The following is a 14,115-nucleotide window of genomic DNA, read 5'->3' on the forward strand; positions in this document are numbered from 1 at the left end:
AACATACAAACAAAAAATTACATTTACAAATAAAGCAAAAAACCTATACTAAACAGGGTTGCAGCGCAGCCCTGAAAAAAATTGTGCCTCTCTCCACAGGCACTAAACTTACACTGAAGTCAGGGGTTGCAGAGGGGAGGAGTTATAGATTTCAGTGTTTAGTGCCAAATCCACGCCTTCCCACCTACAACCCATGGTCCAGTGTCTCCCGGCCTTGAGGAAAGAAAAATGAAAGAACTCGGCTAACTAAAGCAAAAGCCTCTATCCACAGTGGGTGAATTTTAGGACATTTCCGAAAAAAATAAAACAAATCTCCCACTCCTTAATTTTATTCCAACAACATTTCTGCTGAGTGCTTCACATTGTATGCAGTCTTGTAGGTGAGAGGTACAATCTATGAAGCAGTTTAATGTGCATTTGAGAGTGGCTGAAGCACTTAGACACAGTTTGCCTTATTAATAAGTAGCTGCCCACTTACTTCACTCTCCATCACTGGTGAGAAGCTTCAGAGTTAATATCTACTTCACAGTTGTATAATTATGTAATTTAATTTGATTAAATGCATATAATTAATCTCATTGAAAATCTTTGCTTGAGGAATAAAATTATGCAGGTATCATTTAGATTGTTTTGTAACAAAATTATTTCAAGTTGTTTAATCTCATTAAATTTCCTCTTCCACAGTCATCTGTCCCTTCCATCAAATCAAGCGTTCATTGCATCAGTCCTACTTACGCTTACTTTTCTGTTTTGTTCTCTGCTCTTTATTAGGTAGCACATTTCTGCTATCATTGCCCCTAATTTTCTTATTATAACAAGATACACTTTACAGAATTATGATAAAGTCCAAAACCATATAATATACATTCGACTGTATGGACTAGTTAATGCGTGGTGCTGTACAATTAGCCCCCTTACATTTGAACAGAACAAATATTAATACCTTATGTCCTTTTACCTTTTAGGGAAATTCCGATTGAACTACAGCGAATGGTTCACGATGGCCAAGTCAGTATAGACATGGAAGACCATCAAGACCAAGAATATGTGAAACCAAGGCCAAAATTCAAGGCCTTCAGTGGTGAGGGGAAAAAACTTGGAAGGTATTAAAGTAATTTATTCAATATGTACTATATTGTTGTAAAGAGTTGGGTATATTGTGTTGACATACATAATGTTGACATGCTTGGCATGTCAACATTGACCACGTCATCATTTCTACTTGATTAGGATATTGACAAAGCGTTCCTGGTGGTCCAGCAGTGACTTACCTTGTTTGGCGGGTCCTACAGCTCCAGCTGTGTCTTCCGTTCTTCCAGTTAGCTGACAGTGAGTTTCGGCTGATCCTGCAGTGGTTCTGGCGGTATCACTAACCCCTAATCCTAACTCTCCGTCCGCAGCCTAACCCTAACCCTCTGCTCCCGCAGCCACCTCCGTTCCTACAGCCTAAACCTAACCTCCCCTCCCACAGCCTCACCCAAACCTTCCCTCCCACAGCCTAACCTTCCCTCCCACAGCCTAACCATAATCCTCTGCTTCCTCAGCCTAAAACTAACCACCCCTCCCACAGCCTCACCCAAACCTTCCCTCCCACAGCCTAACCTTCCCTCCCACAGCCTAACCATAATCCTTTGCTTCCTCAGCCTAAACCTAACCTCCCCTCCCACAGCCTAACCCTAACCCTCCACTCCCACCACCTAACCCTAATCTCCCATCCCACAGCCTAACCCTTCCCTCCCGTAGCCTAATACTAACCCTCCACTCCTGCAACCTAACCATAACCTTCCTTTCAGCAGCTTAACCCTAACTGTCAGCATACTGAGAATATCAGCATTTTACATGTTGACATTTCAACAGTGCTGACATTTCTGTCAACATGATTGACGACACGATGACTGCATCCCGTATATCCTTTTTTTTTTTTTTTACAGTGATACTAGATTTACTTATGTTAATACATAATACAGTTTCATAAATTGTTTATTATTAGTTATAACAAAGCTACAATCAGATGTTGAAAGACTTTGAAGGAAAGATGTGGTGACAAATAGCAGCCATTAAGTATCTTTGAGAAAAAACATTCTAAGAATGGGCCTGGCTGCTGAAAAACTGCATTGTGTGTGGCTCACGTTTAATATAGCAGATAGTAGTTCATTAGGTCACCTGCTGCACTCTGATCCTGGGCTGAGGTGCTGATAACAAGATATATACTGTAAGCTGCAATATAATATACAGAACTACTAAAATACTATAGCACTGCACTTCAAGTAATGTATAGGTAATACTGGATGAGCAATCTGATTAATGTTACAGGTATTACCAACAAAGAAAACATGTGAACATACACATGTATCAGATATGATCACTTGTTGATCCCACAACTTATATAGTTTTTGATTGCATTGTCACCTCACAGGGACTCGCTGCTGTCTATGTAACACGCTCTGTGCTGGGTATCAGGCAGCCACTATTATAGGGGGAATTCAATTAGCCGCCGTAATTTATCGCATGCTAATTGATTCCCCCCGGGGCTATTCAATTAGCCCCGAAGCCAGCCCACAGGCTGAACTTAATAGGGATTTTGTCTCGGGTCTGATCAAGCACAAAAAGAAATCCCTGATAAAAAAGCTGTTAACGGGTGATAAAACCCTGTTAATGCATAGGTCCGTGAACTTTTCACGGATTCTATGTGTTAACTCTCACTAACATGTTAATTTAACGGGCGTTAAACAGGGTCTCGGGTAAAAACAGGGTCTCTAATTGAATAGTCCTGGGCGATAAAGCAAGGCTATCACCCTTTTTCACCCCCATTAAATTAGTGGGTCTAATTCAATTATATATATATATATATATATATATATATATATATATATATATAAATATAGATGGGTACAGCGCCAATGTTTGTAAATTTATGGTATAAAATGGACAGCTTAAAATTAGCAACGCAACCTAGAAATATTTTAGGCGTCATGGGTAAATATGAAAATACTAGTGCAAGTATTTAGAAAACAAATAGGCAGAATTTTAATTAACCCTTCATCATGAAGTCATAGGACGAAACGCGTTGGAGGTGACTGTTACTTGCCTCATGAACTTTGAAGAAAATTCACTTTTCCATACACTCAGATGAGCTGCTACTATTTATAATTTGCTCATTATTCTTTTAATTATTTTTACTGCATTCTGGTTTATTTTTATGATTATTTATATGTTGCTTAGGGATTCTGCCTAACAATGGGCGTTTTTTATTCTTTGTTTTTAGTAAATAAATTTTCTTTTATATTTACTCCATTGCACTGGCACTTTCTGTTCCTAGTGACTTAGTTTACAGGACTATATTATCCATTTCACAGGACGCTAATTGTTTACATATTTATTTATTTATTGGTAATGCACAGGCACTTCTTATTCATTTTACATAACACAATGTTATTGTCCATCTGATAAGTTATTTATTTCACGTTATTAATTTATTGTGATTGCACAAGACACTTTATATTCAAGTGACAGGAAAAGAACCTTGATCTAACAAATACCTAGATAGCCAGCACATCTTGTACACCAGTCACACACTGCTCTGTCCTGTATAAGGCAACAACCACTGCTCTCTGTATAAGACATAGGTTCCCACTATCCATGGCCAGTGGTAGTATTTTGGCAGGGCCTAAAATGGGCATCACATTTTGTGGTTTTCTTTTTCTCTGTGACCGTGCTCATTGGCTGACATTTAATTACCGTGGACATGCCTTACAGCAAGAGGTTCCCAAACTCCGTCGTTACAGTCCAGGTTTTAAGGATATCCATGCTTGAGTCCAGATGGTTAAATCAATTTGACCGAGCTACTAATTAAGTCACCTGCGCTCAAGCATTGATATATCCATAAAAGTCGTACTGTAATGGTGGACTTTGGGAACCTCTGTCTTACACTTTACCTTCCACAGTGCTGCAGTTAGCTGCTGCTCCCTTGTGCCGCTGGTTTTCTGGGATTATGGCGCTGGACTGCGAAGTCAGTGTAGCACTACGCTGAGACTACTCCCCCGTTTCCCTCCCCATCTACACAGGGACACACTACTTGCTCCACACAGATAAGGGCAGATCAGGGGTTATTGATGGAGCAGCACATAAGGACATTCTAAGAGGACAGCGCCCAGCACCTTTCCAGCAGCCCTGCATTCTTTGTCATGTGTTAAACCCAATACTTGACTTCTCTGTGGCAATAAGTGCTAATGCCAAGGCGCTGTGGAACCCATATAAATAAAGGATAATAATAATGTTATAGGGATGTTGGTGCTTTTACAGTAATAGTACAACTAAAAAAAAAAAAAAAGCTGTTTGTACAAGTATTATAATTGAGGCTCACATAATAAAAAGCTTATATTGTTGAATGCTGACCTACTCTATTGCTCTTTCTCGTGTTTCATAAAGGTATTTACTGATAGATCAATTGCTTTTGGGCTATGTCTATTTATTTCCATTTCTGTGACCACACAGCCTGACACCTGAAATAATAAGTACCCCTTCTTCTCCTGAAGAGGAACACAAGCCATTTTTAAATGCTGAAGTTGAACTTGACGAACATATTCCAACAACAAAAATTCAGATTAGACTATCTGATGGAAGTCGCTTAATCCAAAGATTCAACCTCAGTCATAGGTAATGTCATGGAAGTGCCTGCTTAAACTGTGTGTCAGAAGACCCATATTAAATGTATTAATGGTGTCTATTTTTTTTGCATATAGTTTCTTGTTCAGTAGATCTTGAATATAGCAAATGGATGTGACAAACTTCATGTTTATTCCAACTGTCTACATACAGTCAGGTCCATAAATATTGGGACATTGACAGAATTTTCAGATTTTGGCCTCTATTCACCACCACAATGGCTTTGAAATGAAACAAACAAGATGTGATTTAACTGCAGACTTTCAGATTTAATTTGAGGGTAATTACATCCAAATCGGGTGAACGGTGTAGGAATTATAACGGTTTCTATATGTGCCTCCCACTTTTTAAGGGGCCAAAAGTAATGGGACTATCAACTCAAAAGCTATTTCATGGACAGGTGTGGGCTATTCCCTCGGTATTTCATTATCAATTAAGCAGGTAAAAGGTCTGGAGTTGATTCTAGGTGTGACATTTGCATTTGGAATCAGTTGCTGTCAACTCTCAATATGAGATTCAAAGAGCTGTCACTATCAGTGAAGCAAGCCATCATTAGGCTGAAAAATCAAAACAAACCCATCAGAGAGATAGCAAAAACATGAGGTGTGGCCAAATCAACTGTTTGGAACATTCTTAAAAAGAAAGAACGCATCGGAGAGCTCAGCAACACCAAAAGACCCGGAAGACCACGGAAAACAACTGTGGTGGATGACAGAAGAATTATTTCCCTGGTGAAGAAAAACCCCTTCACAACAGTTGGCCAAATCAAGAACACTCTCCAGGAGGTAGATGTATATGTGTCAAAGTCAACAATCAAGAGAAGACTTCACAAGAGTGAATATAGAGGGTTCACCACAAGATGCAAACCATTAGTGAGCCACAAAAACAGGAAGACCAGATTAGAGTTTGCCAAACAACATCTAAAAAAGCCATTACAGTTCTGGAACAACATCCTATTGACAGATGAGACAAAGATCACCTTGTACCAGAGTGATGAGAAGGAAAGGAACTGCTCATGATCCAAAACATACCACCTCATCAGTGAAGCATGGTATTGCTTGTATTTATTGATGATGTGACTGCTGACAAAAGCAGCAGAATGAATTCTGAAGTGTTTCGGGCAATATTATATGCTCATATTCAGTTTTCAGAGTTTTTTAAGGCTAAAAAGTGGAATGTTATGCAATGGCCAAGTCAATCCCCTGACCTGAATCCGATTGAGCATGCATTTCACTTGATGAAGACAAAACTGAAGGGAAAATGCCCCAAGAACAAGCAGGAACTGAAGACATTTGCAGTAGAGGCCTGGCAGAGCATCACCAGGGATAAAACCCAGCGTGAAACCCTCAAATTAAATCTGAAAGTCTGCAGTTAAATCACATCTTGTTTGTTTAATTTCAAAGCCATTGTGATGGTGAATAGAGGCCAAAATATGAAAATTCTGTAAATGTCCCAATATTTATGCACCTGACTGTATGTACAAACCACTAATTTATGGTTTCTAGATGTGTCATGGTTTGTTTTAAATAACCTATTCTATTTGCTGTTAAGCAATTTAATGTATTACTAGTAGGTGGGTGTAAGGAAGCAGGAACAGTTTTAATTGGTTCACAGCCATATTACCTCATCTCTTTGAAACAGTCTAGAGAGGGATTTTTTTTAATTAAAGCTGGTTACACATTAAATAATGTGTACCCAGTGATTTGATGGGCGACGGGCCGGCATATCGGGCAGCCGGTAGACATTAGACGATACGTTGCCCGACCGCCCGATATGTTGGCCCCTGCCGCATCCCGCTGCATGGGGTCATCAGTCGCATTGTCAGATTGAGCTGCATGTAGGGACGACCTGATGTTGCGACTGATGACCTAATTGGAGCTTGCATGGCCCAACAAAGAACATACACATTAGACGATATTGACAATATATCGTCGGATCGGCCGAAAAATCGTATGTGTAACCAGCTTTACTCTCCCTGTGTCTGCAATTTCTAGCAGTGTACCGATGCTGCTGATGGCTCCACTGCTTTTCTGTGCAGCTTCCCTAATTTAAAGCGTTATGCATGAGTGAAACATAGTATGTGTGTATACATATAAATGTATGTGTGTGTATATGTATGTACTGTATATAGATTTATAACGGTTTTTATTTCTCCATTCAGAATCATGGATGTGCGTCAGTTTATCATACAGGCTCGATCAGACTTTGCGCAGACTGATTTTATTTTGATGACAACTTTTCCAAACACAGAACTGACTGACGAGAACCAGACACTGGAAGAAGCAGATATCCTTAACACTGTGATTCTTCAGAGAATGAAGTAATGTTCCTCTTACATGTGCTGTAGCTAACGAAATATGTAAAGAGCTATTTGCTGCCCCGAACTGGAGCTACAGCCTGAAAACTCACACTCTTGTGCACGTAATGTATTTTTTCACATTATCATAAATGATCTGTACAAATGTAAACAGGACGTTTTAATATGTATTTTGACACCGAATCAGCTGCACAATTTTTACAGACATCCAATTTTATATGAATCAACATTTAGGTTTGACGTCACTGCGTTTTATCTACAGTAACTACGTGTGGGAAACTTGAGCTGTAATTGCAGGAATCTTTTCAGCCTGTGGTGGTGAGATTAAACAACCAGGTCAGTTATTTAGTTGTGTTTCTCTATACAGATTCCTTTATTTATTCCGTGTAACATTACTGTTTATTAAGAAACTTGTATTTAAGAAAATTTTATTTTTTATATTCTGCAATGATTCTGCCCATTGTAAGTTAATCTTACATTTCAAAGACTTAGGGCAGTATTTACTAAACACTGTTTTTGTGGTGGTTTTCCCAAGGGGTAACAAACTACCGATTTGCTAAAGGCAAAACCACGGGAAGAGCTCCATGTTATGAACCACATCGCCTTCTCAACTTTTTCAATGCAAAAGATATAAACCACCCAATTTATTGAGTTTTTTTAAAAATCGCTGCCAAAACCACAGAAAAAAGGCCGGTTTGTGACATGCATGTGTGAGCTACATGGCCTATCAGAAGGTGAGGAATTACAATACACTGTAATGAGGGCAATCATTATGTATTGATTAGGGAGGCAAATAACATTAATAATTCTTGTATGAGGGCAATATTATTTTATTAATCTGTTAAAGGACAACATTAGTGTTTCATTTTATTAAGCGAGCATTATTATTTATTCATTATTTTAAAGGGACAATATTAACTAATTGTTAATTGGTGTAATTTTCTTTTTACGTATTAGGAGCAACATTTATTATTCCATGATGTGGACACAGTTTTATAGTCTGAAAATTATAAGTGTGCCCTGTCATTAAAAAAAAAAATGTTTTTTACATTAATTCACAATTATTATTGCCCCTTTAATTTCATTAATAAATTATACTGCTCTCATGAAACATTAATTTTGCCTCCAAATATATTAATAATATTCACTTTGCTCTAAGCATTATTTGCCTCCTTTTTAAATGTATAATGATTGCCCTCAAAATAGGTTTTGACCAAGCAACAGTGATTTAACTGTTTTGCATAAAATTGAGCATGACTATACAAGACGCCGAACAGTAAATCCAGTGGCTTGGAAGTCAAAACTGCCAAAATTGTGTGGCGTGTTTCAAATGCCCAGAAAAACTGGTACAGGTTGAGTCTGCCATATCCAAAATGCTTGGGACCAGGGGTATTTTGGATATCGGAATATTCCGTATTTTGGAATATTTGTATACCATATTGAAATGTTTTAGGAATAGAGCCCAAATCTAAACACATAATGCATTTATGTTTTATATACACCTTATAAACACAGCCTGATGGTAATTTTATATAATATTTTCATTAATTTTGTGACTCAAACAAAGTTTGTGTAGATAAATGAAATTAATTTATGTTTCATATACACCTTATACACACAGCCTACAGGTCATTTTATACTTTTATTTTTAATAATTTTGTGCCTTAAACAAAGTTTGTGTACATTGAACCATCAAAAAGCAAAGGTTTCACTATCTCAGTCATGCTAAAAATATTCCGTATTTTGGAATATTTGGATATGGGAGACTCAACCTATACTTAATAAATATAGTCACAATATTTAGTGTCAGGTAAATAGTATGTTTATTGTATTGGTGGATTTAAAGTAAAACCGCAATTTTTTTAGTTAAAACCTATCTAATGATAGAAGTATATTAGCCATGTTGTTAGATTTGATGAACCATTAAAGCAGTGGCTGGCTCTCCCCTAATTTTGTGTATATTTGTCAGGAGCAACCATAGGTTAAGATTGGGGCATCACTGGTGTAAGCCTTGTTCTCAAACAGCCATAGAGGGTCCAAACACATTATAGGATGCCTCCATGCCTATCTATAGTTGCTTTGGCTATTACATGCATATAAGTGATTTTTTTTCAGTTTAGCATATTTTACTCATTCATTTTTAGTTTAGAATATTTTATTCGTTAAATAAAGTGGATTAGATTTTTTAACCATGTCATATTTACTAATTGTAATTTTTTTTTCTAAGCAGGCCTTACTGGAATTCAAAAAAAGATTATGGGAAACTCTTAAGTGACTCCCTAGTGATTTGTGACAATAAAAGGGCTTCTGCTACTCAACGTAAAACCATATCTCTTGAGTCCATATGTGGGACACTTGTAGCCTTGGGGTGTAGAAGGTGCTGTATAGGAGTGGGCACTTCTGTAAACTTTAGACACGATCCAATTTAGGTGTAAATGACTCATGCTACGGTACCACCGGACTTGCACATTTTTGCTCGCAGCCTAATGGGGCTGCAAACATAAATGTGCGAGTCCTGCGTGAGATCGGGCCATGAGGGGATCTAATTGCTTTGTTTTTATGCTGTTACAGCACCAACTCGTCCCCTTCGCACCTAGTTGGATCAAGCTCATAAAACTTGTTTGTTGCTGTCTGTTTCACCTCTACAACAGAGGCTACAGTTAGCCAAGAAGACCTCTTTTAGGTGCGGAATTTAAAGCCCACAGAGGTAAGTGACTAGTTTATGAAAATGACCAAGGTCTGGCCCCACAGGACAGCTGGAAGACTATAGGTAGGGTCAGAATCTGAACCTAAAGAGTCTCTAATTTGAAGCCATCCAGACCATTGTGGAAGAGGTGTGCAAATTTGAAGTCCGAAGTAGAAATATTGGCACACCATAATCTTTGTACCAATCCGGCTACAACAGTTGGTACTAGTATGGAATTGTCATGACATCCACTGCAATGTCTGCTGATCCCTGTTCTTGCGTGGTACTAAACTGCTGCGAGGTTTAACTGAGATGTTATCATGTCGACTTTCAATGGACTCAACCTGTGCTGGGTGGAGAGACCACTCCCTAGAATGAATGGCATGCCATCTTAGAACTCAGCATTATAGTTTTCTATTAAAGGGATGAAAAATTCTAGGACATGTAGTTTTCACCCATCGTAACTTCTTGTCTGTATCCGTCATGTCCAAAGGGCTCCGCATTCCACCTTTGTGTTCCAGGCAAACTACTACCATTGCGTTGTCTGACTGGTTACAAAGGGGGCTTCACAATAGGTGGGACGGAGCTTATGAAGAGTGTTTAGCACCATTCAGAGCTCAGGAACATGTATAAGCAGTAGAACTTGGCTTAAGCCTAAAGCCCCTGCAGGAAAAGGCACTGCTTCAATAGACAACAAGTTGGACGATTTAGCTGCCACATAGTTTAACCATGACCACAGGGGCTTGAATCTGGGAGTTAGAGAGTGGAAATGCATGCTCTACCTCAGCAAAACAGAATATCATCCTCCCCATGAGCTTCATACAATGGCAGACAGATACTTGACCGAAAGATAGCAGGCTTTCTTATACATTGAATGTCCATAATCTTCTTGGCCAGTAGAGGACCCATGGACATCTGGTGTCAAAAGACGTGACTCTGAAAAAACACATGTCATGCAGGGCTGAAAAGCATCAGGAGGAGAAAGTCTAGCTTCCATGCACCAGAAGGGCATCCAAGTACAGAAGGGCATCCAAGTACAGATAAGCGATCTTGTATTGAGGAGGCTATGATGACCCACCTAGAAATAGATCCCGCGCCATAACAGTGAAGATGAAATGTGTAAAGTTCAATCTGATCTGGAGACCCAGACAAAGAGCACATCTCCTGGTCTCATCTCTCGGAGGAGGCATGAAAAGGAATGCCGTGACAAGATACCTGAAGTGGTCCACTTCTATAATGTGCCTTACTCGACATCAAAAGGGGATTTCCCACCCCCATATGATACGGCAGTATTTAGCATCTTTAAAATGGGGAGAGAACTCAATATAAATGTGGAGATTACCATCCCAGAAAACATTATTCAAGGGAAACTAGTACTCAACATTAAGGGAATGTAGAGACCAAATAAATGAGTTAAATAATGTTGGTACTCAACATAATAAAACAGGGAGAGTACAGAGACCGCATAGTAGCCACATAAAGGCAATACTCAGCAATATAAAATGGGGCGTGTACCGAGACAGGACACTGTAGCTAAATAACAGCAGTACTCAATATATAAGAAGAGTACCCGACTGAATGCATTAAATAATACCCAGTGTAATAGGAGAGTACCATGGCAGGATTCATTAGCTAACGAAAAAACAATACTCAACAGAACAAAATATTGAGAGTACCATGATAGAACGCAATTGCCAAATAAGGTCAGGACAGGAACATGAAGAAAATGCTGTGACAGGGTACTTTACCTAAAAATGTAAGTCCTTTGTATAATAATAATGGGAGATTACCACAGCAGGATATGTTAGCGGAGTAATTTAGCTAAATAAAGACCTTATTCAACACTAGCTGAAGTACCCGGCGTTGCCTGGGTTTAAATCTTAAAGTTATTAAGTTTTATTATGTGATGTCGTCCAAATCCACCCAGTGGAAGGTCCAGAACAGGCTCCCTGGGTAAAAAGTCTGCCCAGCGCACTCCGCTGTGAGGTTCGACAACCACTCCATTAGGCATCCCAGATCAGTTGCCTCCCCCGACTGGGACCTCAACCCCCTAGTATGTCTTCTGGGATCCAATGTTACCACTCTGAAGTTTTTTAATCCAAATCCATCTAGTGGAAGGCTCAGAACAGGCTCCTCAATTCAAAATTCTGCCCAGTGTACACCAACAGGAGTTTCAACCAGGATCCTAACCATCCTAAAACCTGGCCAGGAACCAACTTTACCACCTCACGTTGGTTTAATCCCAATCGGTGCAGGGGTGTCCGAATGCATAATCGGACAGACCGAGAAATAAACAGACCAATGAATTTTATATATAAGATGATAAAATCGGAAGAGTACTGGGATATGTTTTCTAGACATAATCAGTACCATGACAAGATACATTAGCCAATAAAATCAGTACTCAATAATAAAATCGTAAGATACTGTAGGTCACATTTGGTAAATATAGGAGAGTATCAACAACAAAATAGGGAGAGTACTGTGACAAGACATAGCAAATAAAGTGAAGACTAAATAGTGCCTGATGGTCCCCTGTCACTGAAACAGTGGTTGATGACACAACCCGCTGCTCCTAAAATGTAGGGAGCGTTTCCCCCCACTTTCCTTAGCAGTGCTTTCATAGGGAACTCTGCAATGATAAATTGAAGAAAAATTACAAAAATGTCCAAGCTGCTCCTGCAACTACTGTAAAACGAGCAGCCCACCATGTTCTGATAATTACCAGGGTTACAGGTTACCCCACAGCGATCAGGATTCCAGCCACCCCTTTCTGTGAGGAAGGCAGGTTCCAATTATAGAAACGTCACAGTGGTTTGAGTGTCGGCAATCTGTGTAGTAGTGTTCTCAAAGAATGCCTATTCCAGTAAGGAAAATAAATAAGTATTACCTGAGCAGCAAACATAAAACATGCCCTACTTTGTGGTCACTTTAAAAAACAACACTTCATAATGGTGGAGGTGTGTAGAGGAGGGGAGAGGCCCAGCAATCAAGTTTAAGTTTACAGAATTCCCTGCTCCAGTACAGCACCCTATACACCCCAAGGTTACCAGTGTCCTCCCAATAGAGAAATGACTTCTTGGGAATACCAATTACACTGCAGTACATTGAGGCAATGGACCTCATTCAGAGTCTCTCGCGAGCACTGTGCGCTCGCAAGCGGACCGATGGTTTGCGCATGCGCACGCGTCGTTCTGCGCGTGCGTGAACTACTCTGCGAGCGCAGCCCGCTCGCTTGCCCAGCAAAGAGAGCCCAGTGAAATGAGTGACAGGAGAGGCCGTTTGTGCTTGGTAACGGGCAGGACACTAATAACGGGGGAGTGGAGGTGCGAAACGCAGGCGTGCCTGAGTGTTTCAATGCCGTTTTTAAGGCGTGCATAATTAACAGGCAGCGTCATAGTCCACGTCACATGCTTGTTTTTTACACTGAAGTCCTCGCAGTGCTTGCGGCAGGGTAAGGCAACCACAAGCGCTGCGATCGCTACCGATGGTGCTCGATGTACCAATGTTTTAATACACTTCCTGGAGATGACGTGCGCAAGTGGGCGTCTCAACATAGGCTAATGGGTGTCTGCATACACAGAGCGATCGCTTGCACAGCCAAAGTGGGTGTGCTTATGCCTTGGCGAGCGATCGCTTACCATGTCGTCACTTTGAAAAATTTGCATACGCAGGATGCGAGCGAGCGGCCGCTTGCGAGAGACTCTGAATGAGGTCCAATGCTTTAACCAAGTTTTTTTTTTTTTTCACGATCAGATCTTATATGTGCAGTCCATTATATTATAGGGGATTCTCTTTGTTTCAATGTCTCATTTGTGCTAAAGTTTAGTATGAATCAGTTCAGACGTTTATCTTTAAAAATCAGAATTGGGTATCGTCTACTGTACAAGCTAGCTCATAGGGGCAAATTTACTAAGATGGGAGTTCTATTAAGAAGTGATGTTGCCCATAGCAACCAATCAGATTCCAGGTATTATCTTCTAGAAGGTGCTAGATAAATGAGAAGTAGAATCTGATTGGTTGCTATGGGCAACATCACTTCTTAATAGAACTCCCATCTTAGTAAATTTACCACATGGATGGCTGAGAGACGTAATTTCCACAACCCATTTGAATATTTTTATAAGCTTTGGTTCTTAATAAAATGTTTATACTAAGTATGAACATAATACACTACAGGAATTGCCACCCAGATATTTTATAATTCCTGTTCACAAAATGCACTTTATTGTTTAACAAACACTGTGTGCTTTTAATGACGGTGCAAAAATTATGGTACATAGTTGTCATGGTTTCATTAGAAATAGTTTTACTGGTAATGGTTTGTCTGTTAGTTCCCATTTGGAAAGTTACAGTTTACATTTTATTGGTTGATGTATATATTACACAAACTGAGCTGTGCATTGTGCCATAATTATATTTAGATACTATTATATCACTTGTTCAT

At 39.5% G+C, this 14,115-nt stretch overlaps 1 protein-coding gene across 2 annotated transcripts in view; it reads left to right on the forward strand.

The window, feature by feature from the left end:
• The window catches only part of UBXN2B (UBX domain protein 2B), a 34,226-nt gene extending 20,640 nt beyond the window's left edge, over nucleotides 1-13,586 (forward strand). Inside the window, exons 6-9 of one of the 2 annotated variants that reach the window (XR_015878045.1) lie at nucleotides 966-1,103; nucleotides 4,495-4,656; nucleotides 6,827-7,716; nucleotides 9,213-13,586. Coding sequence is in view for 1 of the 2 variants with exons in the window: in XM_088469309.1 (XP_088325435.1) it covers nucleotides 966-1,103; nucleotides 4,495-4,656; nucleotides 6,827-6,989 (463 nt within the window). In the remaining variant the exon portion in view is untranslated. Of the gene's footprint in view, nucleotides 1-965; nucleotides 1,104-4,494; nucleotides 4,657-6,826; nucleotides 9,168-9,212 lie in introns of those variants that run through there. The other variant, XM_088469309.1, reaches the window with a different exon arrangement.
• Nucleotides 13,587-14,115: the final 529 nt, after the last annotated feature.

Source organism: Taudactylus pleione, unplaced genomic scaffold (genome assembly GCF_031769625.1).
Source record: "Taudactylus pleione unplaced genomic scaffold, aTauple2 ptg000090l, whole genome shotgun sequence".
Lineage (NCBI taxonomy): Eukaryota > Metazoa > Chordata > Amphibia > Anura > Myobatrachidae > Taudactylus > Taudactylus pleione.